General features: G+C 31.6%; 5 protein-coding genes across 25 annotated transcripts; 4 read left to right on the top strand and 1 right to left on the bottom strand.

Annotated features, from left to right (window-relative positions):
- The first annotated feature begins 324 nt into the window (after window positions 1-324).
- Window positions 325-7,492, top strand: dop (microtubule-associated serine/threonine (MAST) protein kinase dop). Of its 12 annotated transcripts, none has more exons than XM_076405861.1 (16): window positions 325-732; window positions 1,089-1,171; window positions 1,230-1,499; window positions 1,555-1,736; window positions 1,793-2,084; window positions 2,142-2,875; window positions 2,928-2,998; window positions 3,056-3,283; window positions 3,347-3,574; window positions 3,624-3,901; window positions 3,961-4,267; window positions 4,320-4,549; window positions 4,619-4,948; window positions 5,029-5,254; window positions 5,318-5,821; window positions 5,876-7,492. In XM_076405861.1, the coding sequence occupies exons 1-16, from the start codon at window positions 570-572 to the stop codon at window positions 6,448-6,450; spliced, it is 4,701 nt and encodes a 1,566-aa protein (XP_076261976.1). In that variant the 5' UTR covers window positions 325-569; the 3' UTR covers window positions 6,451-7,492. The 12 variants fall into 12 exon arrangements, with proteins under 12 accessions (XP_076261976.1, XP_076261979.1, XP_076261967.1 ...); XM_076405864.1 differs by having other exon boundaries at window positions 5,921-7,492; XM_076405863.1 differs by having other exon boundaries at window positions 332-732; window positions 1,089-1,162.
- A 29-nt stretch (window positions 7,493-7,521) lies between these two features.
- Window positions 7,522-10,470, bottom strand: LOC143197428 (uncharacterized). Its single transcript, XM_076405874.1, has 6 exons — window positions 9,872-10,470; window positions 9,520-9,707; window positions 9,281-9,465; window positions 9,017-9,214; window positions 8,733-8,964; window positions 7,522-8,577 (listed from the first exon to the last, which is right to left on the bottom strand). The coding sequence occupies exons 1-6, from the start codon at window positions 9,917-9,919 to the stop codon at window positions 7,872-7,874; spliced, it is 1,557 nt and encodes a 518-aa protein (XP_076261989.1). The 5' UTR covers window positions 9,920-10,470; the 3' UTR covers window positions 7,522-7,871.
- A 488-nt stretch (window positions 10,471-10,958) lies between these two features.
- Window positions 10,959-18,131, top strand: LOC143197430 (casein kinase I). 5 transcript variants are annotated; one of them, XM_076405880.1, is made up of 9 exons: window positions 10,959-11,503; window positions 12,824-12,880; window positions 13,323-13,556; window positions 13,615-13,763; window positions 13,824-13,938; window positions 14,063-14,502; window positions 15,377-15,457; window positions 15,516-15,709; window positions 16,561-18,131. In XM_076405880.1, the coding sequence occupies exons 2-9, from the start codon at window positions 12,841-12,843 to the stop codon at window positions 16,610-16,612; spliced, it is 1,305 nt and encodes a 434-aa protein (XP_076261995.1). In that variant the 5' UTR covers window positions 10,959-11,503; window positions 12,824-12,840; the 3' UTR covers window positions 16,613-18,131. The 5 variants fall into 5 exon arrangements, with proteins under 5 accessions (XP_076261995.1, XP_076261992.1, XP_076261993.1 ...); XM_076405877.1 differs by having other exon boundaries at window positions 10,963-11,503; window positions 15,516-15,718; XM_076405878.1 differs by lacking the exon at window positions 10,959-11,503 and adding an exon at window positions 12,306-12,572 and having other exon boundaries at window positions 15,516-15,718.
- A 100-nt stretch (window positions 18,132-18,231) lies between these two features.
- rtet (major facilitator superfamily domain-containing protein rtet) lies at window positions 18,232-20,349 on the top strand. 2 transcript variants are annotated; one of them, XM_076405876.1, is made up of 7 exons: window positions 18,601-18,782; window positions 18,832-18,926; window positions 19,008-19,166; window positions 19,217-19,399; window positions 19,448-19,697; window positions 19,751-19,918; window positions 19,980-20,349. In XM_076405876.1, the coding sequence occupies exons 1-7, from the start codon at window positions 18,746-18,748 to the stop codon at window positions 20,216-20,218; spliced, it is 1,131 nt and encodes a 376-aa protein (XP_076261991.1). In that variant the 5' UTR covers window positions 18,601-18,745; the 3' UTR covers window positions 20,219-20,349. The 2 variants fall into 2 exon arrangements, with proteins under 2 accessions (XP_076261990.1, XP_076261991.1); XM_076405875.1 differs by having other exon boundaries at window positions 18,232-18,926.
- Window positions 20,350-20,490: 141 nt separating this feature from the next.
- Naus (cortactin binding protein N-terminal like nausicaa) lies at window positions 20,491-24,240 on the top strand. Of its 5 annotated transcripts, none has more exons than XM_076405873.1 (10): window positions 20,491-20,842; window positions 21,022-21,123; window positions 21,181-21,429; window positions 21,487-21,771; window positions 21,825-21,985; window positions 22,038-22,198; window positions 22,253-22,344; window positions 22,400-22,577; window positions 22,992-23,046; window positions 23,102-24,240. In XM_076405873.1, the coding sequence occupies exons 1-9, from the start codon at window positions 20,681-20,683 to the stop codon at window positions 23,015-23,017; spliced, it is 1,416 nt and encodes a 471-aa protein (XP_076261988.1). In that variant the 5' UTR covers window positions 20,491-20,680; the 3' UTR covers window positions 23,018-23,046; window positions 23,102-24,240. The 5 variants fall into 5 exon arrangements, with proteins under 5 accessions (XP_076261988.1, XP_076261985.1, XP_076261984.1 ...); XM_076405870.1 differs by having other exon boundaries at window positions 20,492-20,842; window positions 22,400-22,688; window positions 23,102-23,242; XM_076405869.1 differs by having other exon boundaries at window positions 20,492-20,842; window positions 22,400-22,688; window positions 22,992-24,240.
- Window positions 24,241-24,367: the final 127 nt, after the last annotated feature.

Here is a 24,367-nt window from a genome sequence, read left to right on the forward strand (position 1 = left end):
TCTTCTTCAAAAAAATTAAAAAATTATTTAGATGTAATAAACAATTCTTTAATAAACTGTTCCAACATATTTCAAAGGGTCAAATAAATACGTTAGTGATTTAAGAGCAACGAATATTGAAGTTTATATACTAATATATTAATAAGTAATTTAGAGTGAAAATTTGTTTACATTTATAATGTAATTTAATGTTGTTTTAATCAACCCTTCAGATTAAAAACATTCCTAAAAACAAAATCCATATAAAAGAAACATATGACTAAAACAAAGTGAGTAGCTTTTCAGGTATTTCTAATGATGAATATGTCAGAAAAATCAGTAGGCGAAGTATGCGCGCGCAACGGCCGCAGCTGTTTCTAGTCTTTATTTCTTTCTAGTTGTTCGGTTACGTTGCAGAATGTTGAATTAATGTGCTATTTATGCATCAAAAGTATCTGATTGTAATGGCTTCGTATTATATATGCTGTGAAACAATAATGGATTTACATCAAAACTATGATATCGTGATTAAGGCAAGGTAAATAAATGAAAAACTGGCCTGCACGAATTACTCGTTCGGGTTGTGATAGATGGAGGACAACATTGACAATAACGGGGCGAAATCACGGGCACGGTCTAATTCAGCTAGAGTGTTGGTGTTTGATGAACCCAGAGCATATTTAGAACAAAAACAAAGATGCAGCATCATTCCAGCACAAGATTCTGGTCCAAATCAAAAACGTATGTCTTCAGGTAATGTATTTTGAAATCTATTCACAACAAAAAATCATTATTGTTTATGTATCATAATTTTATCAACATACCATAAGTAAATGTTAACATTTCAGTAATTTATTTAATGTATTCGTAATTATCTTTCATTTACCTATATTTATATTTTGATGACTCATTTCTTAACTCATATTTTGTAATATTAGAATTACTAGTAATAGTATTGATGCAATTATATTTATTTTAATATCTTGGTTATTAAATATTATTATGTATATGTTTATATACATAATAGTTTAACTATGCAACATATATGATTTCTATATTACATACAAGTTAACATGAAGGTTAAGTACAAGTTAAAATTAATATTTTAGATTTACAAAATGCTTCTTCAAATTTGGTTAAATACCGGAATTCTACTCTGGGCAAATCTGCTCCATCACTCTCTGTAAGTATGGTAAGTTTTTACTTGAACGTTTAGATATTTAACATATTATGGTATGTTTTTTCCATAGAAGGATATCAGTTCTACCAGGCGAAATAGCCGCCCAGCTATTAATCGTCTAAGCCTGATTGCAAATACATCACCCATCCTACCCAGATCTCACTCACCAATATGTGGAAGTCCTATTGACAGTCCTAGAACACAACAGAGTTTTATAAATTTTTCCTTTGCTCCTATAAAAAGAATTGTGGCTGGATATAGAGGGGATGGCAGACGGTGGTCTGTAGCTTCTTTACCATCTTCTGGTTATGGTACCACCCCAGGGAGTTCAACTATGTCAGTAAGTTGGTGGAAGAAGCAGCATTGAAACACATATTGATTGTTTTTTTTTCTAGTCAAAGTGTTCTAGTCAAGAGAGGCTTCACCAGTTACCTCATATTCCTACTTCAGATGATATCAGAATATTAACTCATCATTTTTCAAGTAACGAGAGTAATCCATCTTTACCAGGAAGCTATGATGATGCATCTATTACCCATAAATCTCCTTTACATAGACCCAGATCAAGAAGCCTTAGGTGATAATTCTATGCCTTAATTTTAATGTACTTTATTCAACTTTATAATTCTGCAGTAGTCCTAGCCGATCACCTGTAATAGACAACGAAATTTGTATGATGAATGTTTTATATAAAGAACGTTTTCCAAAAGCCACTCAACAAATGGAAGAGAGATTGTCAAATTTTATCGATGAAAATAAAACGTTCGATTTTGGAGAGAATTGTGACTACTTACCTATAGTAAGATTTGTTCACCATCAAGTTTTGGAAATGGCCCGTGATTGCCTTCATAAATCCCAACACAGATTGATTACCAGTCGTTATTTTTATGAAATGTCAGAAAACTTGGAAAGGTTGCTAACCGAAGTAGGAAATTTCGCAATACAAAACGTACATTTTCTAGTAACAATGATTTCGTTTTAGACAAAAGAAAAATCAGAAGATGCTGCGAATATAGTAACGGGATTTATTAAAAAATTACTTCTAATAATATCACGTCCAGCTAGACTTTTAGAATGTTTAGAGTTTGACCCTGAGGAATTTTATCATTTCTTAGAGGCAGCTGAAGGTCAAGTTAAAGGTATACAGGGTATAAAAGCTGATATTCCTCAATATATCATCCGGAAATTGGGTTTGAATAGAGACCCTATAGCAGAACTTCAGCAAGAATTAAAGGATTGCTGTTGGTCAAATAACTCTTCAAGGTCGTCTCTTTGCTTATCATCTTCAACACCTACTAAGAAAAATCTCAATAACCCGAGCGAACAAGATTTCGAAGTTGTTAAACTTATATCAAACGGAGCCTATGGAGCTGTGTATCTAGTTAAACACAAGCAAACGCGACAGAGATTTGCAATGAAAAAAATTAACAAAAACAACCTTATGTTGAGAAATCAAGTGGAACAAGTGTTCGCTGAACGAGACATTCTAAGTTTTGCTGATAATCCTTTTGTTGTTAGCATGTATTGTAGTTTTGAGACAAAAAAACACTTATGCTTGGTAATGGAATATGTGGAAGGAGGAGATTGTGCTAGTTTATTGAAGAATATAGGCCCTTTACCACCAGACATGGCGAGATTTTATTTTGCGGAAACAGTATTAGCAGTCGAATATCTTCATTCATATGGAATTGTTCACAGGGATTTAAAACCTGACAAGTATATATCAAAATATATTGACGATAATTCATTCATATCATGTTTATTTTAGCCTTTTAATTACTGCTCTGGGACATATTAAGCTTACTGATTTTGGTTTAAGTAAAATGGGTCTCATGTCGTGTAAGTTTGTGATATAATGTACCTAACATGAATGATATGAGTGTTTCAACATTACAGTGGCCACAAATTTATATGAAGGCTACATAGACACTGAAGCACACCAGTTTTCTGATAAACATGTATTCGGCACTCCGGAGTATATAGCTCCTGAGGTAATTTTACGACAAGGTTATGGTAAACCTGTTGATTGGTGGTCAATGGGTATCATATTATATGAATTTTTAATTGGTTGTGTGCCATTTTTTGGTGAAACTCCTGAGGAATTATTCGCCCATACTGTTCAAGGTATTTGTATAATTATTAGGAAGTCTATAGATCCCCATTAAAAAGGATATTGCAAATTTACAGATGATATTGAGTGGCCTGAAAATGATGATTGGTCCGTGCAGGAAGAAGCAAAAGATCTTATTACCGCACTTTTGCAACATTCACCAAGAGAACGTCTAGGAACTGGTGGTGCTCAAGAAGTGAAAGAGCACGTTTATTTTTACGGCCTGGACTGGAATTCTTTGTTAAGACAAAAAGCTGAATTTGTACCACAGCTTGAACATGATGAAGATACAAGTTATTTTGATAGTAAGTTAACCATAATCGTAAAATATATTTGGTGTAATATTGCTGTTAGGTCGTATGGACAGATATAACCATGAAATTGAAGATGATACTGATGATACAGATGACTCTCCGGTATTTGGATTATTTTCCTCTTGTTCTTCACAATATAGAAAAACGCATGGTTCGAAAATGAGCCTTAATTCCGACACTAGCAGTCTAAAATCTATTTCGTTTATAAATAGTGAATCTATCGTCTCTGAAAGTGCAAAAGCAAAACCTAAAACGTTTGTTAATCTTACTCCATTTACCTTAGAGAAAGATATGAAATTGGCAACAGAATCGAGAAAAGTATGCATGCTGTATATATTTATATTATGTAATTGTTATTCAAATGAGTATTATTATAGGTCTCTTTAGACTTATCGCTTCGCACAATCACAACGCCGGAGTCTTCACAAACGGATAGTGATGATGTTTCACCGCAAATTCACAGAAGACGCAAGGTTGCTCACGGACGGGATATTCTACCTAAATTCTCGATATCCGTCGAAGATGAACCCAGCAGTCTAGAGGCCGGAACTTCTTCGTCGGAAAACAGAGAATTATCGCCTTTGGGAAGAGGCCAGTTACCAACTACTCATCATTCTAAACATAAATCTAGATCTGTCGTTAAAAGTGCTTCTGCATCAGGTTTATCGCTAATGATACCATCTGGTAATATTAAAGTACCATAGCAATTAAATAAATACATTATCGCGTGTTTTAGATGATTTCCAGGCAACACCATGCAATATCCATTCACCTGGGGGAGGAGGCGGTTCCAGTACGGCTAGCTCAAGAGATACCTCGCCTTGTAGGGAGCTATCGCCACTGGTTACAAGTTTAAAACCGCCAATCATAATACGAAGAGGACCAAAAGGTTTTGGATTTACGGTTCATACAATCAGGGTGTATTATGGAGATACGGATATTTATACAATGCATCATCTAGTAATGGTAAGTCACTAGAGTTTAATGAGCATATACAGGCATCATATTGTATATTATTCTTTATGTTATATTTAGGCTGTTGATGAAGGAAGCCCTGCCTTTGAAGCAGGATTAAGACCAGCTGACTTAATTACTCATATCAATGGAGAGGCCGTTCAAGGCCTGTATCACACCCAGGTGTTACAGCTATTGTTAGGTGGTGCAGAGCATGTAAGCCTGAAGGCCACTCCTTTGGATCAAACGTCAATTAAAACTGGCGGAAGAAAAAGAGAACCTGGTCAAAGTAAATTAGCCAAAAGAAGTCTGAACAGGCAAAAAAAGCAGAAGAGAGACAGTGATAAAAGAAGAAAAACATCTCTGTTTAGAAGGATCAGTTCGAAGAGAGCCAGCGTTGAAATGCAACAAGTAATTGTCATCTTTATATATATATAAATATATGTGTGTGTGTGTATGATTATTTATGTTATGGTATTATTATTTTACAGATAGCAGCTAACATTCAGTCGCCTGTAAGTGTCACGCCCAGTAGAAGTTTCCAATCGTTTCCGAGAAGTGACAGTAGTTTTTCGTCAACTACAATAAGAAGTGTGGGTGGCAACAGGTCTAGTCTTTCGCCATCAGATTCATTTAGTCAGCACTCCTCTAATTCGTCTCCAGTTACCACTTCTCCCGGAACACCTTCACCCACAACTGTTTCCAATGGAAGAAATAGTAAACAGCACTACCAGCGACCTTCAACTTTACACGGTCTTAAACATAAACTTCATTCTACAGGTTGTTCTAAAGCCCTTCACGCCAGTGGACCCTCTTGCCCTTCTGCCGTTCCCAACCGAAGAAAATCTGTAGGCCATATCCCTTTATCGCCATTGGCAAGAACCCCTTCACCATCTCCTCTACCCGCGTCACCAACACGATCTCCGAGTCCCCTGGCATTCCCGATCGGGCATCAGCCAGGTAGTTCCAACACTACTCAATCCTATAGTCCTAGTGCAGGTAGTGCGCCTATAACGGTGTCCTCGCAATCAAAGAAGAGCTTCGCCCGACCGAAAGGCGCCGAACCAGGCTCTCCTTTGCTCCGAAGGGCTCTGTCGCCCGATCGTTTACATCCACGGAGCGCCGAAACAAAATGTTCTATATCTCCATTGTGTTCATCGGGAACTGTCAACCCAACAGTTAAAAACCAATCTAGGACAGGGAGCTCTTCGGTTTGGAGACCCAGCGCTTCTACAGAGAAGGAGAAAGAAGTTGAATCGGAAACGATACAATCAAATGATTCCGGTACGTTATATTTATTTACACAAAATTAAAAAGTAAATATTCATATAAAAACAGGTACTTCGTCTGAAAATCGTTTATCATTGACTTTGTCTGGTCCAGGAGAATTTCTTCCAAGAATAGCAGAAGAAAAGGATTCACCTACCAACGGCCAAGAAAAAAATTCACAATCTTCGATGGAGAAGGAGATATCTAGGTATACTAGTGTGGACGAGAGCAACGCTACAAAGGATCCGGAAATAACTAGTCTTGGGGAGAAACACTTGGGACGACATCAAAAAACTGATCACAAAACTAGCGAGGTTAAAGCTAAAGTGGCATCGTTAGTGGATACCGCTTCGAGTAAAACTGATGAAACAGCTAAAAACGTTACGGCCAATACTGAATTTGATAAAGTCACCAAGGTTCAAGGTGGACAGTTTTGCGACGTTGAAAAAGACAAAGTTCTGTCGACAACCGAACAAAAAGACAAAAGAACGGTAACGAAAGGTCTACAAAAGGACAAAACTGAAACGGAAGCTTCAAGTTCTAAAGTGAAAAATGAGACCAAATTAAAGGACAAGTCACTTGCAAAAGGAGACGAAAAAGAAACTAAACCTAGTAAACCCTTTAAGAATAGGGTGTTTGTTTAAAGTGGTCTGTTTTTATTGTAATATCTTTAACGGGATGTGGCCCCTTTGGCAATTGATAGTAAAGTGCCGTTAACTGTTTAAAAAAGGAGTATTTCTAATAACCGCCTAACCATATTTAGTTTAGTGTTACAGAAAGACTGAAATTTAAAATTGCCATTAATTTTGAGTTGATTCTTTATTTTCGATACCCCAATGTAAACCCATATATTTATATAAATTCAAGGTAGATTACTCATTACATTTACGTTTTTCTTAAAAGTATTTTATGAGTAATCAGGTAATGCACAAACTACTTTGTAATGGCAATGTAAATCCTGTTCTTTTAAATTGAATTAAAATGCTCCTTAAGAAGTGTTGTGGTCATATTGAATAAGTCAGATGTGATGTTAGATGTAATTTTAATCTTTATAATATAAACGTCTCATTCACCTTCATAAAGGCTGTATTAACAATTTTTATCTTTATCTGTGTGTTTTCACGACTCTTGCAATTTGTATAGTTTCCATTTTATCTTTAATCTAGATTATATCATAGTTCAAATAGGTATATACGTTGCTTTACCTTTGATTGTTCGATCTCAGTTTTGAACTATTTGCAATATAATTATCACGGTAATTATCATTTCAAAAACAGGCAGTTTCGCAATATATGCAAGCACGTATATATATAAAGTTGCAGGTATATAATGCGTATCTTATGTATCGTACACCATGTGTGTAATAATTTAAGAGATTATATTAATTTATCGGGGTTGTATTTCTGTTGAAATGTACTAGTCATCTAAAATTGTATTTTTCATCTAACAAGGTAATTTATACGTTCCCTTTTTTTTCTGAAAAAAAAAACATTCGATGTACTTAAAACAAATTTTCATCTATTAAAAAATGTGATTCTCATACTTTGTAGTTAAAATTGTTATACCATGTGTTAAGTTAGAAAGTATATTATTTGAATATATTATGTCCAATATTTTTTTATACTAGATACTAGATATGTTTTTTAATCTTTCTTGAGTTGTAATAAAGTCAGAAATACTCGTTTATTTGAATTGTTTTGATCAACAGAAAAAGATCCTTTTAATCAAATTTTATTTGCATTAGGATATAAATAAAATTTCAATGTGAGTACATTTATCTACATGACTATAAATACATTTTAGCTAAAATATGGATAAAATCGGAGAAAACACTGAAGAACAACTGAATATGTGTTATAATCTCAATAACCTAACAGTCTCCTAAGGGAAATCATAGAATAGCATTAAAATTAATACACTAAAATACAGAATAAAAAGCCCTTAAGTTAAAGTTGGAATGCAACAAATAGATATAAATATAGAAAAATATAACAGGAACGCTCTGATAAAATTGCAAAATTAACAAAAAACTCAAATACACTTAAATTACAACTAGATGTAGACATTATATGTCTTTTGAAATTTGAATGGTAGTACTAGAAACAACTGGTTCAACTTTAGAATAATCATCCACATATTTAAACTTTTTTAATGGAGGTCCTTCATCCGGTTGGTATTCATCTATATCTGGTTCAATAAAACCCTTCTGATTATACTTCCCTGCAAAATCGGGAGGTTTCTTCTCCAATAGTTCAGGTTTAGATTCCAACATATTTTTCACTATATCAAACATCCTTCCGAGTATACTTTTGTCCGAACTATTTTTCTCCATGATAAAACTATCATATCCCTTCCCCATGCTCTCTAAAATTTTACTGAATTCATTTTCAGTTGTATTTTCAATGACCAAGGCTTCTTCTGTGAATTTAGTCTCCATATCTGCCTCTTCATCTTTGAAAACTAAGAACTCTTCCATGTTCAGATCCTCTTCTGTTGCTTGAGGACTACTTAATAAGGATCTCCTTATACTGACTTGTTCATTTTCAACCGGCATCTGTTTATTTTCGAACAGTCTCATATTGGGTAATGATACCAATAGAACTGAGAGCAAAACTACCATTAAACAAGTAGATGGTGTTGCTTTAGATGTAGTTGAATTACAAATCAATGCCTGAAGCCTATTGACATGGGCTATAAGTGTTCTGTTTTGCCTTTGTAATTCTCTCACTCTCTGTAGGAGATTTTTATTTTCCTCGGATCCCCTTTTCACTCTATTAATAAAAAATTAATATGTTTAATTCGGTAACTGATACTAAATGAATGAGCGTATACACCTAATTAATATTATTACATGACTTGGTCCATTATAAATATCCAAATCAGTCTTACATTTAACAATGAAATATGAATAAATAATATAAGTTACCTTTCTTCTAATCCATCAACATATTCCTTTTTTCGCTTTCTAGAATCCTGGGCAGAAATTTTATTTCTGATTTTTCTTCTAATCCTTTTAAGCTCACGTTCCTCATTTTTAGTTAATGGATGGTGCGTTGGCAGTTGTATTCCCTCTTTTGCCAAGAGTCTTTTCTCTTCGTTTGTTAAATTTAATGGAGGATATTGATTATTAGTTGACGAAACTATATGACTATCATCTTCTGTAAGTACAATGATTTTTAAGAACGTCCTATATTTTTTCAACCTGCTCACCTTCTGATGAAAGGACTGCTTGAATAGTTTCCAATTTACGCTTCTTAAAATTACTAGCCAAAGTGGCAACTTCAGTTGGTGTATTCAATATTTTAATACTTTTTACGTTTAAAGGCAGAAGAACCGGCCTGCCATTACTTGAAACTTGTTGAACCTTTAAAATCTGTGTTTTCGGTTTGGGAGCTTTTCTTAATTGAGCTAAAATTTGATAAGCATATTAGGTAGGTAAATGTCACTTTGAAACTCGATTTATTTCAGCATTACTTGCATTAAGAGGTTTAGCAATAAATTTCTTGTTTGAAGGATTTTGTATTAAAATTTTTGTTGGCTTTTGGCTGTTAACAACTGGTGATTTAACTAACTCCTTTGTTTCTTGATTACCTAAAGGATCCAAAATTGATAATAAAATGGTATCATCAAGTCCATCTATTCCATTAATTACAGAAGATCTAAGGAAGTACATTTTTCTGACAAATCCCAACCAACAATTCCAAATTACTTACGAGTCATCAGTATTCTCTGCACTGTAAATGCTATTTTTATCACTTTCTGAATAATAACTTTGGGGTGACAAAACTTCATCTATGTGACTGGCATCACTAGACATATTAAAATCGTCCTCAAAGTTTGATAAAAATCCATCGTCCAAATTATTTTCCATAGACAATACTGAGTCAAAAAACTCAGAGCTCTAAATCAAAAATACAATATATTGCACAAATCATTAAAATATTGGGTATAAATGTATATAACCTCTGTACAACAAAAACCACAGTATGTGAAAAATCAGGCAGGAAAATAGGGCATAATTAAAATTATATTAGATAAAGACCAATAACTAAATTATATACTAACCAAAAGTTCCGAGTTATCATAATTCATAGACACGTCCATGTTATCCATATTGTTACGATTACAATCCTTGTCAGGATTCAATAGACATTCATTGTTTCCTAATATTTGCAGAATTCATTTTAATATATAGAACACTTTAAAATATTACTGAAACATTTTCAGATACAAATATTTAATATAATCACTTTTTTTTAGGTATATTCTGGCTAAAACTTAGCTACGCCGATCTCAAAGCTTAGCCAACGTGGAAGCTACGTCACCGAACGACTTATACCAAAAGATAAACTATATTTCTGAGTGAAAGGATGAATTGTCGTTCCACTGCTTAGATTTAAAATAGGTACACAACTCAATTGGCTTAATAGCAATACTATGATATTTTAATTCTACACAATTTGTAGAAGAAACTGTATTGATTTATTTACAATTATTTTTTAATTACCCCTAAAATTATTACTGAAAAACCCAATCACATTTGCCAATTATAACAAAAGATACATTTATTACTTAATATGTTAATTATAATGATCGTAATAATATTAAAATATTTAGATCACATCTAAAAACATCGTACTTAGGGTAATATGTCTCAGATCTCTAAGAAATTCTTAGTCAATATTGGCAATGTTGCAGTGGCGAAAATGTTTTACTGGTTGTATATGTTAAAAAATTATCCAAATTATTTTAATATTCTTACTTCAACTCATGTTTTAAAGCTATTATGTTAGACTTATTTATATATTATGTATATATTATTATGTATATGTTTATTTTATTTCTGGTATATTTTAAATGTATTTTTTGATTTTAAACTTATTATAAAATATATTGTGAATAATCATGGCGCAAAATTTTAAATGTAGTAGTCATCGTTACCATGGAAACGGAACATATGATTCACCACACCTTTATTGTGAAAATAAATTACATCTATTACATATTTTATAAATATTTTAATTTTGTTCTTTTAACGATATTGTAGAAATGAATTACTAATTTTCAAGATTAAGGTATTTACTAATTGTAGTAATATTTTAAAATTTTGGTACTTTTATTTTATAAATGACATAATGGATCAACCTGATTTAACGCATGCGCATCAGTATTTTGACCTAAAAGTCACTTGTACGGCACATTATCTACGAAGAAGAGTGTGTGAATATGGTGTATTCTTAGCGTAGAATATCGTTTTTAGGCTAGATTTGTGTAGTGAAACGCCTATTGAATTTAGTTATAATCATTTTATTGTATTTTATGGTAAAAGTTAATGGATAATACTTTGAAAAACCATGTTGCCCGGCCTTACTCTCTAATGGCGTTCAGCCGTTTTCGCAATCTAATCACGGAATATGGAATTGAAATGACACTTGAAGAAATGATATCAACCTAAGACAAGTTCTCATGAATGTAACCATTCCTCGTTTGGAATATTTCTCGTATTAGTGCGGAAACCATTCAGTGTCATAAACAATTTTAACTTTCTGAAATACGTGAAATAACTGTGATAGTACAAAATGTGATATATCTATCCAAGAAGTTAAATTTTATGATAGCACAGCTGCGAGAGACTTATTAAGGCTTTGTTGTTATCGGACTGTCCAATGCTTAAAACAGTTTGCGGGGAACAGCAGGGTGAGTCAAGTTTTTATTGCATTCTCAAGGTTTATATGTACAGCCTGCTTTTTTACCCAGTAGAGGTTATTTTTATTTATTAGTATTATATTTTTTGGATATTTATGTATGTAGATTATAATTATAATATTTTTAATTATATTTAAGTTATAATATAATCATTAATACAGTACATATTGTATTTTTTATTATATATATATTGCATAGTATAATGTAACTTGAACTTGATCATCTAATTATAATTATAGTCAACACATACCCTCATATGTATATATTCTTAATGCTATGTTTCACTATTTAAAGTATTTGACAACAAAAATATTAATACATGATTATGTAAATTTTACACTCAACATGTTTTTCATGTTTTAATAAAGGGATATGTAACAAATGTATTACATACCTTCCTTTGATAGATAGTAGATAAAATTTAAACTATGGATAAAATAGTAAGGCTATCAAACCTGTTAATTCACTATTTTATGCAATGTTGTCATATGAATGATTTTATTAATGTTTTAGTAGTAAATATTTGAATTATTTTATATATTATGTATTAAATATATATTATATTAGCATAGCAACAAGCTTAGATATGCTGAGTCATTAATAACTATAATTTATTTTTGAATAGCTAAATTAATTTGAATCATGTTAAATAACGTTAACAGAGATCCTATATTTTGAACATCTTTGCTTTTAAAGTAAACAATTTGATATAATTGTAATCGTAATATCAGTAAGAATTTTGATAAAGTTTATCAATTCATAAACATAATCAGCATTTTGACACAAACATTTTAGTTATCAGTTTTTTAACTACGTCGATTGATTTGTCTTTTTCCTCGTATTTCCAACATCATAATTCAACCTTAGTTTTGAATTCTTAAAATTTGAATTGAACCTCAAAAATATCGATTGAAGCCGCGAAATGTTAAGATATGTTGTTTTCAAATGTAATTGAAATATCTTAATTCGTTACAAAATTATCTTGAGCATTATCTCAAACAATTCAAGTCATTTCGGTCTAAGTGTGCTATATTATGTCTGGTTGTCATGTTAAGTCATTGTAAGAAATTTTCATTTTAGTTTTGATTTTTTCACACCAATTTCATCAATGTTATTACATTTTTGTAACGTTACGTTGTTTTGGAACGTACGTGGCAATCATTGAAAAATGCGATAAGTTATGAACAAAGGATAATAAAGTTTTAATTGAATCTATCATCATTTTCTTTTCTAACAAGTGTGCATTGTTCAGATATCTGGAACAATGAGCGACCATCATAATATTCGCAGTTGATTTTATTTTATTTGCAGGAATATATTAAACAAATATGGATAAAACTGACCAGAAGAAAAACTCAAAGCATCGTGGTGAGTATTAAAAAAAAAGAGCTTAAACTACCTTTATGTCATTTCAAAGCCGCTAAATAAGCTACATATATTGTGTAATGACAGCCTTCAAAGTTCGTGGTAAAATTATTAAATAAAAACCTTGTCACTGACCTACAATTCGCAGGATACTATTTGTTTTGGCTTTGTAATGCGAACACCTATTTTTATATTTCTTAGATATGAGGTCTTATTAAACCGGGAAACCATATAAAGTGTACTAAAGCACAGAAACCAATACATATATTATAACCAAAGCGAATAGATTTAGCTTAAATAAATACTGTTTTAAAACTACTCAGAAGGATGTGTGTTACATAATTCTAGCTTCTTTTATAATATATTATAAAATATATAAGTATCCTTAAAAATTTAAATGTATTTAGGTCACAGATTGTTTATGAGGAATTGAATTGTTTTTTAGGTGCTGGTGATTCCCATAACACAAGACACAGCGTAAATTTAAGTTCTGGTGTCTTGATGGTGGGCCCAAATTTCCGTGTTGGAAAGAAAATCGGCTGTGGTAACTTCGGCGAGCTTCGGTTGGGCAAAAACTTATATAACAATGAACATGTTGCTATTAAAATGGAGCCCATGAAATCTAAAGCTCCCCAACTACACTTGGAATATAGATTTTATAAATTACTGGGGAGTCATGGTGATTAAAGAAGTCGATTTTGATTATTAAGCTTACGTATTCATGATCGAATTTTCAGAGGGTATACCGGAAGTGTATTATTTTGGTCCGTGTGGCAAATATAATGCACTTGTTATGGAACTTCTTGGACCCAGCTTGGAAGATCTCTTCGACTTGTGTGAACGTAGATTCTCTCTTAAGACTGTTCTAATGATTGCAATACAATTGGTAAGATGTTACGATTGTTCTAGCATTATTATTCGATTTTTATCTGAATGTATTTTGTAGCTTCATCGAATTGAGTATGTGCACTCCCGACATTTAATATACCGGGACGTAAAACCTGAGAATTTTCTAATTGGGCGACAAAGTACAAAAAGAGAGAAGATAATTCATATTATAGGTATTTATTAGACGTTGTATAATGAGATTTTCTGTGTTTGCTTTTAATTTGTGGTATATACTCACGTTTACTATTATTAATCAATGTTCTTCCTGTTTTATTCTCGTGATCTTTGTTTTTATAGATTTTGGCTTAGCAAAGGAATATATTGAATTGGAAACTAATAAACATATTCCCTACAGAGAACACAAATCATTAACAGGGACAGCTAGATATATGTCAATAAATACCCATCTAGGTAAAGAACAATCTCGAAGAGACGACTTAGAAGCATTAGGACACATGTTTATGTATTTCTTGAGAGGTTCTTTACCTTGGCAAGGTCTAAAAGCGGATACGCTAAAGGAGCGATATCAGAAAATTGGTGATACTAAAAGAGCTACTCCTATTGATACTCTATGTGAAAACCATCCGGAAGAGATGGCCACTTATCTTCGATACGTTAGAAGATTAGATTTTTTCGAGATGCCAGATTATGAGTATCTTCGGAATTTGTTCACAACTTTGTTTAAGAAGAAAGGCTACGTAGACGACGGCGAATTCGATTGGACAGGAAAAACAATGGCAAGTTTGAGTTTATTTATTATTTTATTTAGATGTGAAAATTTAATATGGGTATGGAATGCAGTCTCTGCTTTTTTTAAGCTCTGAGTATAAAAATTTACTATTGAACAGATTTACTGTTTTCTTTATACTTTACATTTCTTTTGAAAACTAGAAAAACATACCTTAATCTTGAGTAATTCTAGACTATCTGAAAAAACCTTGTAGCAGTAGCTCATACATTCGAATTGTTTGCGTTCACTGAAAAAAAGTCTTCAGACTGATCAGAATCTGACTGTCGTAGATAGACTATCTATCTTAAGATTGCATTCCCTATATATAACAGTGTATTTTATACCCACTCATTTTACATGTTAAATATGACATTTTATTCAGCTACATCGAATATATTAACATATTTTATACAGCCTTCTAATCTGTGTGTACTACATCAAATGCGTAAAGCACCACCTTCAAATAAAATAAAAACCAAGTCAGATAAGGTATTTTATAATGTTGAAGAAGAATTAGTTTCGATTTAAAATTGTAATTGTATAAAGTATAAATTGTTTTATATAGAGTTGAACGATAAATAGAATACATTATTGGAGTAGGATCATGCTTTAATACAGTATTAATTCCTCAGTACAAACATCATATTTATTTAAATATTTTTTACGATAAGGAAATAAAAATTTAAGGTAAAACAAAAGTGTTATCTTTTTTAGTGGTTTATGTTTGAATCATCTGCTCATGTAAAGCAATATCGCCAGGATGATTATACACTAGTTGTAATCAATTTGGTTATTCACTATTAATATTGTAGAAATATAGTTTCATGCTTATTAACACTTTATTCGTTTAAATATCCGTTTTAATCCAATCGGTATTTTAGAGTACACCAGTAGGCTCACTTCAAACGACAACTCATGATGTTGTTATATCACCTAATCGTGAAAGACATGCCGGACCGAAGGTATAGTAGAAACTAGCCATAAATGTTGACTTCGAGTGAAACCCTTTGATCATTTCAGGCCAATAAAACTAACGCGTGGCCTGAAGCGTCGAAACAAAGCACATTGGGTAATTTGACTCCTGCCGATCGACACGGTTCGGTACAGGTTGTTAGTTCTACAAATGGAGAACTCAATACTGATGACCCAACAGCTGGACACAGCAATACACCAATCACACAACCTCAGGAGATTGAACTGTTGGATGAGACTAAGTATGTGAAGTATGTGTTGAGTATTTATTTAATTTTCAGTTAATTATCGATATAACTAGTGGGTTGTTCAATAAGGTTTGCGTACGAGAAGGGGTGGCGTTGTTAGTTTTGTCTTTATTTTTCGATCGCTGCTTAATTTTATGGCCTCGAATGTTGTTTTTGCTTTTATACAACGTGGGGCAAAAGTCCCGCTACCGTTGAGGTAATTTCCCGTTAGTAGCAATAATGGAACGATTATTTTCAATAAATATTGTCATTATTTCTGCTCGTTCTAGTGGCACATATTTATTCATAATTCAAAATGGTAGCGGAACTTTTGCCCCATCGTATATGTTAAAGTCTCCTTTTGCCAACAAGGGCTTATCTGTACTGGACCTAGAGTTTAACGCGGGCTCCGAACCACGGTCCTCCTTAAGCCTACCGACTGGCGAGTGATCAACTTAGAAATCATCCGGTTTTACCTAGCCTGGTTACTGGCGTGACGGGTCATTTTTCTTGTCGGATTTTGCACTCTTGTCTAGGGGCAATCACAAACATAAATTTACGACCATGCCCCGGCAGGATTCGAAACCGCAACTATCGCAACAGTAGGAGAACCGCCCTGTCATTTTTCTCATCAATCTATATGATTTTGATCAGGGAAAAATATTATGGGCGAAAAAATATTTTTAAAACGTCCATATTATTCGCTAGGTTTAGTTCCCTTTGACTTTTGGCAAAAAAAATTAAATAAAATCGTGTTTTGTTTATTGAACAACCGAGTATTGTCATTTAATTATGTTATTAATTGAGTTATGACGTTTAAAGTCGGTTTTCGTTAAAAATTACAGAACGATTGTCTTTTGTTACAGGTGTTGTTGTTTCTTTAAACGGAAGAAGAAAAAAAACCCAAGATCAAAATGACTACAATACAGTGAAACTGACCAACATCTCACTTTGTTGCCGTGCGGTCACAGCAGTGCTGCAACGTTAACTTGATGATTTATTAAAACCTATTTTTTTTGAGATCGTTGTTACTGAACTTTTATTAGCTAATTAATAAATAGGTTAGCCTTAATTAAAATATAAAGATAATTTTTAAGTCATACCATATCTGTGAATGTCGACAGAAGCCTTACTCGTTATTTCTGTATTTTTTTAATGATAACTTCACAACTTGTATGTATTATTTTAGTTGCTGCTTCGACACTATTTATTTACCAAATATTATATTTTATTAAAATATTAATTAATAATTATAGATTTTAGTGTGTGTTAGTAAAGATATTTGTTATCAGTTCTTAACATCTCCCTTTGAACAGTCTAAAATTCGGTTATGTGGATGTTTTCGTGAGTAAGGCCGAGTTTTATTTAAAAAAATTGTAAAATAACAACTGTGTAAATAACGTGAGACTTCATTCACTTTGAAGCAGATATTCCCATTTCAAATCCTTTTGTATATCGTTAATTTCCATTATAGAAAATATTACGTTGATTAATGTTACTCTGCATATTTTACTTTAAATACTATAAATTATTTTTACACGTTTAATTTTGCGCTAAATGCAAGCTCCAATAAGCCAAGCATGTCTTTGTACTTATATACTTATTTTCTACTTGTAAAGTAAATACAAAAAATCGCAGTTATTATATGGAATCCGGCGAATTTAGTATCTTATTAGTGATATTCTACAAAACTGAATTGTTTGCGGACCAAGTTTTTGGGATAGATGTTAATTAAACTCCATACTGTTTCTGATCTGATTTAGGTATTTATTTAACGACTAAAACATCACACCAAAGATACTGTTGAAATGGTTAAAGTTGAAAGAATTTATAATAGTTAATAAATCCGATATATGTTTTAAATTGATATAGAAACGGCATGTTGTTTAATTTAGTTTTATGCTCCTTTTAGTTTAGGGATCTTTTATCAAAACACCATAGTCGGATTCTTTATAGTGCTGTTTTCTTTTTCGGCCGATTGCAATTGTTTTAAGTGCATTGTTTAAAAGTTCACAGCTGCATTAGATGTGGTTTATGTTTAAACAATGCAACATTTTAATACTAGCTCAGATTGTTTTCCATAGATTCTCCTCTGACAATAAATTTATTTCACAAAAAACATTCGACTTATTGGTGTTTACGTATAAATATCATATTTATTGTCATGTATATTATCAGCATACTCCATATAATTTTAGTAAATATTAATAAAACAAAATGTATTTCTAATTGAAACAAATCTGAATATTTAACAAGAAATCTTGTGATTTAAGCATTGTAAAAACTTGCTTTATTGTTGATCTCAAGTTAATTGATCGACTGCTTTCGTTTCCTTTGAATTTTTGTATGTACCAATTTGCAGAAAAAGAACCTGTAATTCTGCTATACCACCGTATTTCATTTTATGGCTGATTAAAATATAGAGATTAGAAAAAAATTGTATTATTTCTTATCCTCTTGGAATATATTTATTTTTAACTCCTGTGTAAGTTCTGACGTAAAAGACTCATTTTGGATTTTCAATTTAATCTCCTGTTATTAAAATACGTAACATCTTATCAATGAGTTTGTTTGCATGAATTATCTTAATTTCTGACAAAAGTATTATGTTGTAGTAAAAAATATTTCAGTCAAAATGAGTGGAGAAATTATAAATCATTTTGTTCAGGGAGGATACCTTTATGCTCGATCTTCTACAATTTTAATAACATAACCTAAATGTTTTATTACAAATTTTAATACTAATTAACAATATATCCGTGTTATAAATATGTAGTCTTGAAGAAATATTGAATACCAAACTATAGTTAAACTTGGCATTTCACTATAGAATTAGAAAGTTGACCTATTTAAATCAAGTCTTAAGATATCTTGATAGTTCACCAAATATAATTCTTATTTCATCATGACAACCAGCGAAAAGATCCATTCTACGGTTTACGTGGTATTTATATCACTTTTACTGGATTTACTGGCTTTTACCATGATATTACCGCTACTTCCATCATTGTTGGATCATTATAAAGAACATGATAATACGGGATTGTACTCATGGCTTTCCAAACAAGTACACATATTTCAAAAATTAGTGGGTGCTCCAGAAGAATTCAACTCAGTATTATTTGGTGGATTTTTAGGATCGATGTTTAGTTTCTTACAATTTTTGGCGTCTCCTATTATAGGAAGCATTTCGGATGTTGTTGGAAGAAAGAAAGTTATGGTCATTTGCTTAGTATGTACATATATGTTATATATTTTATAAATAAATAAATATACATATACATATTTATTTATTTATATTTTATTTCTATAGATAGGTATATCATTATCTTATATACTTTGGGCTTTATCTGGAAACTTACTTATATTTATATTGGCAAGATTTCTAGGAGGAATAAGTAAAGGGAATGTCTCAATCAGTATGGCTATAATAGCTGATGTGTCTACAATGAAGACAAGGGGTAAAGGGATGGTAAGTCTAATTTCTGTGAGTATAGTTGTTACTAATATTGATTGTTTTAGGCCTTAGTAGGAATAGCATTTTCTCTTGGATTTATTATCGGACCGTTAATAGGTGCTCTATTTTCTTTATGGGCAAAGAATAAAACTGGTCACTGGTTTGTAGCTCCTGCACTTTTTGCTTTAGCACTATCAGTAACAGATCTTTTATTCTTTTTAATATTTTTCAAGGAATCATTACCAAAGGTAAAAGTGTGTTTAGTGTTTTTTAATTTATTTGTAATCTTTTTTTAGGCAAAACGAACTAAACATTTCTTCCAAAGCTTTCAAAGTGCTAAAATATTATTAAATGCTAAAGACTTGTTCAATTTTACTGCTGTTACAAATATTAAACAAGAGGACTTACACATTTTGCAAAGACTGGGACTTATATATTTTTTTTATTTGTTTATTTATAGTGGTTTGGAATTTACATTAACATTTTTAACCCATCACACTTTTGGATATACATCAATGCAGCAAGGTTGGATGTTTTTTGCTATTGGTAAACAAAATGAGGACAATAATTTCATATAAATTAATGTTGGTTCTTTGAAGGTTTAACCATGGCACTAATACAAGGAGGATATGTACGAAAAATACATTCTAGTAAAACTAAGTCCACTGCTGAACTTGGTTTATGGATTATTATTCCATCATTTGTTAGTGTCGGATTGGCCACAGGACCATTTCTTTTATATCTTGGACTGTTCTTATATGCTGTTTGTAAGTCATGTTTGATTTTTATTTCTCTTTGCTCAATTTAATTATTATTCTTTTTTTAAAGCCACTTCAATGGTAGTGCCTTGTATTACAACATTAGCTTCAGAACACGGAAGTGAAAAACAAAAAGGTATTGTAATGGGAATTTTTCGATCTCTAGGAGCCTTGGCAAGGGCACTGGGTCCTATCATTGCAAGTATTGCATTTTGGAGTGTTGGGTCTAAAATAACTTATTTAACCGGTGCAGTATTTTTACTATGGCCTGTCATAGCTCTTCGGAATATGCAAATAAAAAATAAATAAATGCCTTATAGTCATTAGAAATATGCCCTATTAATGATAATTTATTATTAATACCAATATGTATTTTAATATAAATATTTTTATACTTTAATATATTTATTATATAGAAATAAATTGTTTTATATAAAACTGTGTTTCAGTTATATATATTCAGCAATATAGAGAAAAAAACATACATAAATAAATACAAAACCGTAAATAAATATAACCAAACATTTTATTTTAAGAAGTGACAGTGGCAACGTGAATAACCGAAAATCCCTAGAATATTTAATCGATTCTCGGCACTAACCTAAAAGAGTGTTTCTATTGTCAAATGGATCGTCAAAGTTAGAAAATAAAACAGTGAAAAAAGCAATGAAAAGTGAAACTATGTTTAGAATATTAATTACTAAGACAACTATGAATATCTTTTAGCGAATTTAGATCAATATATACGTTAAATTGAATCGTTGTTACAATATGGCTGGTAATAATGTAGAAATTGAATGGCTTAAAGGTTTAGGAGTAGCTTCTGACTTTGGGGCCACTCTTTCTACAGTCCCTGAAAATCAGCCAGGAACATCGCCAATAAATCAATATGACCAAGTTGAAAGAACAACTCTTAGTAGTAGTACATTGAAGGTTTGAAAAAATATTTAATTTTATATAAATATTTATATATATATTACATATATATACATATATTTATATAAATTATATATATAATGTTATATATATATAAATATACGATTATATAAATATTTGTATATATACCTATATTTATACAAATATTTATATACATATACACTCCTTGATTTTAGAGAAATACTAAAATGGAATTATCTAAAAGTGATTTGCTTAAATTGGTCACTTGTTTTGAAGGAGAGATTCAAGCTAGAGATATTGCAATTGCAGCCTTGAAGGTACATATTATTCTAGACCTTTTTCCTGTGATAATTGTATATGATTAATTTTTTTAGTCTGAAAAGTTAAAACAAGTAGCTAACTTAGGAAGATATAGACCAATTGTAATGTCAGACCCATATACAGCTTTACTTAGAGATAGTATTGCCGATACCTTAAATTCTAAAGTTCCTGTTAGTGAAAAAGATATGCAGATTGCAGCTGAACATCAATTTCAGGCCTTGGAACAGCTTGCAATGCAACAGAGATGGGCGCATCAACACATGATGAACATTTTAAAAGAAGCAGAGGTTAAACATAAGAAGGTAGATACCATTACATATAATAATAAAGAAATATACGATTTCAATGAAACATTTTAGGTAATTCAGGAATTGGAAGAAGAAAAATGTAAACATGAACATGACACTGCTCAAGGAGATGATATTACATATGGACTGGAGTTAGAGAGAACCCGGTTGAGACAGGAACTAGACATGGAAAGGAATGCTAGGAAAAAACTAGAAAAAGAAGTCAAACGTCAGGTTGAATTAGCTGATGAAGAAAGAGCTAGACAGAAGCAAATTGTTTTGTTATTGTTAGCGGAAAGAAAGAAAATTATTGTGAAATACATAGAAGAAAGAAAAAGAAGTGAAGACCTAGCTCAAGTAAAAAAGAAATCTATATCACTTTTATACCTCATTAATTTTTATAAATTTAGATTCTATCTGAAGAGAAGGCAAGAATTGATACTATGGCAGAGGGTTTAGAAGAAGAAAGCAAAAAGTCTTTGCAAATGGAAGCAGAACTTGAAAAACAAGCACATGATTTTGAGAGTGAAAGGAAACATTTTAAATCCCAATTGGCAGCAAAGGAACAGAGGTTTTATTTTAAACAACTTTTGTGTGTTTATAGTTGATTTACTGTTTTATAGAATTTTGGAGATAGAGACTGAAATTAATAGATTAAGAGCTGAATGTGACGCGATAAGGAATAGAATTCAGTTGTCTGACAATGGTACTGCTATGATTAGTAGTGTAGCTAAGGTTGTACAGCCCACAGCCACTGTATCAAGTGTTCCAGTTTCAGGGCCAAGTAGGTGTAATGTAAGAAAATAATAAACGATCCTTAAAAATAAAACATTTCTAGCTACTGGTATAGCCCAATCGGTAACGCCAGGACAAGCTCTTAGACAAGCTGTTGTTTCTACCTCTCCATCAACAATAGCCACTTCCTCCAAAGTAAGTAGCTTATTTTGATTTTTAAGATATTTTTATCAAATATTTACCAATATAGCTCGGTGGTGGAACTGCTACACCCGACACTTCGACTATAAGGCCAGTTCCGAAATCTGCTTTTCATCCACACATGCCGCAACAGCATCAGCAAACAGCACCTCAAACCCCACCGAAAAAGGGCACAGTAGCGAGAGGGGTACCGCCACCAATTCCACCCAACAAACCAGTAATTCCAAGTAAGGCAGCAATTACCCGTCGAACAGATAATACGGAGTCCGAGAAAAAAAAATGTAACGTCGCTCTAAAAGAGGGGGAACCTCAAACCGCTCAACAGGTAGTGAGAACAGGTCAGGGCATTGAATTGTTGGGACAGGAATTGGCCGATTTCCAGCAAATGTTTGTAACAATGGCAACTAGCAATAACACTTAAAATAATTGAAACGTTTTGTTTTGCTTACTTTTACGGCTGACAGATAAATCAGCTTCTACTGTTATTACAGTCCAACTTATTACACGTGATAACGGTTTATTTGGCTTCTATTATTCTACGGTGTCAACGAGGTAACTGCGGCTCTATCACTAAATTAATTGATTACAAACTCCTGAGTCTGTAAAATACAAGTTTATTAATGTATTATTTTCTTATTTAGGAACTGCTGGTAACCCACCGTCTTGAATTCCCTGCGATTTTCCCGGTGATAGCAAGTATGTGTTGTTCTTTGTACCCCAGTTCAAGTACGACATAAACTTGTATTTTTAGGTTAAGGAGCTATACCTATTTTCGATTTCAAGCGGCGACTTAAACAAATTTTAATAAGATAATGTGAAGTAAAAAAAAACTATGAACTATTTTAGCAGTAGGTAAACTATTTATCGAATAGTACATTGATGACTTGTAGAAAACAATTATGTGTATAAGAGGCTCTGTACAAAGTGCTTTAGAGATATCATGGGGCGTTGAAGCTGAAATTTAGTGTATTTTTATTGGCTATTTAGTAAATGGATGACTACTATTCAATAAAATCTGTTTTATTATGAGAAATATTAAGAGAGAACTTATACTTCTTCAGATTTAGATATCATTAACGGGATAATGAGTTGTAAATGTTGATAATGGAAACTGCTGTAACTTCAATACACCATTAAATCTCTTTGTTTTTGAAAAGAAAACATAGGGTGCCTATCTCTAATATTGTATAATAAAATTTACAATAAACGGTCCTTTGATATTAACTCATTATTGAGACGTAAAGTTATAGTATAATATTTATTTTGTATTTATTTATTTGTATGAACATTTGGCTACTTATGTATTTATAACGCATAAATTACACGTAAATAAGTTATTTTCGCTTATTTATTAATTAGATACTTTGATCTATGGCCAAACAAATGTTTTATTCAATATTGTAGTATTCTATTAATTATAGATGTCTACAATCAATGTTATGGCTAGATTGATTTGAAATAAATTAATATTTTATAGGTTTTACATCACAAGATAAAAGCATCTGGTATCTATACCCTGTAAAACTATTATAGGGACAAAGTTTTTTTAGAATGTTGTAGGGAAATATTTATTTCTATAATTTATATTAGAATAAAATTATCTAGAGATCTAGAGTGATGTAATTCGTATAGAAATGATTTTACCACGTACTTCTATTATTAATAAAAAATCTGTATTTTTCGGACAAAACAACTTGTTTATTTTTTATTGACTGAGAGTGTAGATTTTTAAAAATGTGCTTATTTTATAATTAATCTGTAAATTTAAGGAAAATCTCGTGAAATTAATATAATAGTTGTAGTAAAATTGTGTACAATATTTTTAATTTAGTTACTTTTTTGTTTTGAAATTTAATCTGTATCAATAAAGTATGGATATTTTTTTATAAATTATTACTTTATCCTTAAAAAATAAACAATAAGATCATTCAAACTACCGAAACTGGAAACATGATTTTTTTTTCGCATTTTAAATGTTTCTGGCAAAACTAATGTTGGAATTTAAACCTATTATAAG

This window comes from Rhynchophorus ferrugineus, unplaced genomic scaffold, assembly GCF_030347505.1.
Source record: "Rhynchophorus ferrugineus isolate W39M unplaced genomic scaffold, kcgeb_rfMv2 rfM5, whole genome shotgun sequence".
In the NCBI taxonomy this organism is placed as follows: domain Eukaryota; kingdom Metazoa; phylum Arthropoda; class Insecta; order Coleoptera; family Curculionidae; genus Rhynchophorus; species Rhynchophorus ferrugineus.

Coding starts and splice junctions, on each gene's coding strand:
- LOC143197430 (XM_076405877.1), top strand. CDS start 12,841: ATGGATAAAACTGACCAGAAGAAAAACTCAAAGCATCGTG. Junction 13,557..13,614: donor TAAATTACTGGGGAGTCATG/GTGATTAAAGAA, acceptor TCGAATTTTCAG/AGGGTATACCGGAAGTGTAT. Junction 15,719..16,560: donor GATGAGACTAAGTATGTGAA/GTATGTGTTGAG, acceptor CTTTTGTTACAG/GTGTTGTTGTTTCTTTAAAC.
- rtet (XM_076405875.1), top strand. CDS start 18,600: ATGACAACCAGCGAAAAGATCCATTCTACGGTTTACGTGGTATTTATA. Junction 19,167..19,216: donor AGACAAGGGGTAAAGGGATG/GTAAGTCTAATT, acceptor TGATTGTTTTAG/GCCTTAGTAGGAATAGCATT. Junction 19,400..19,447: donor TCAAGGAATCATTACCAAAG/GTAAAAGTGTGT, acceptor ATCTTTTTTTAG/GCAAAACGAACTAAACATTT.
- LOC143197428 (XM_076405874.1), bottom strand. CDS start 9,919: ATGGATAACATGGACGTGTCTATGAATTATGATAACTCGGAACTTTTG. Junction 9,466..9,519: donor GCAGAGAATACTGATGACTC/GTAAGTAATTTG, acceptor GTACTTCCTTAG/ATCTTCTGTAATTAATGGAA. Junction 8,965..9,016: donor AGCAGTCCTTTCATCAGAAG/GTGAGCAGGTTG, acceptor TTGTACTTACAG/AAGATGATAGTCATATAGTT.
- Naus (XM_076405868.1), top strand. CDS start 20,681: ATGGCTGGTAATAATGTAGAAATTGAATGGCTTAAAGGTTTAGGAGTA. Junction 21,986..22,037: donor TTGGCAGCAAAGGAACAGAG/GTTTTATTTTAA, acceptor ACTGTTTTATAG/AATTTTGGAGATAGAGACTG. Junction 22,345..22,399: donor CAATAGCCACTTCCTCCAAA/GTAAGTAGCTTA, acceptor TTACCAATATAG/CTCGGTGGTGGAACTGCTAC.
- dop (XM_076405852.1), top strand. CDS start 570: ATGGAGGACAACATTGACAATAACGGGGCGAAATCACGGGCACGGTCT. Junction 3,575..3,623: donor AGATACAAGTTATTTTGATA/GTAAGTTAACCA, acceptor TATTGCTGTTAG/GTCGTATGGACAGATATAAC. Junction 3,902..3,960: donor TGGCAACAGAATCGAGAAAA/GTATGCATGCTG, acceptor GTATTATTATAG/GTCTCTTTAGACTTATCGCT.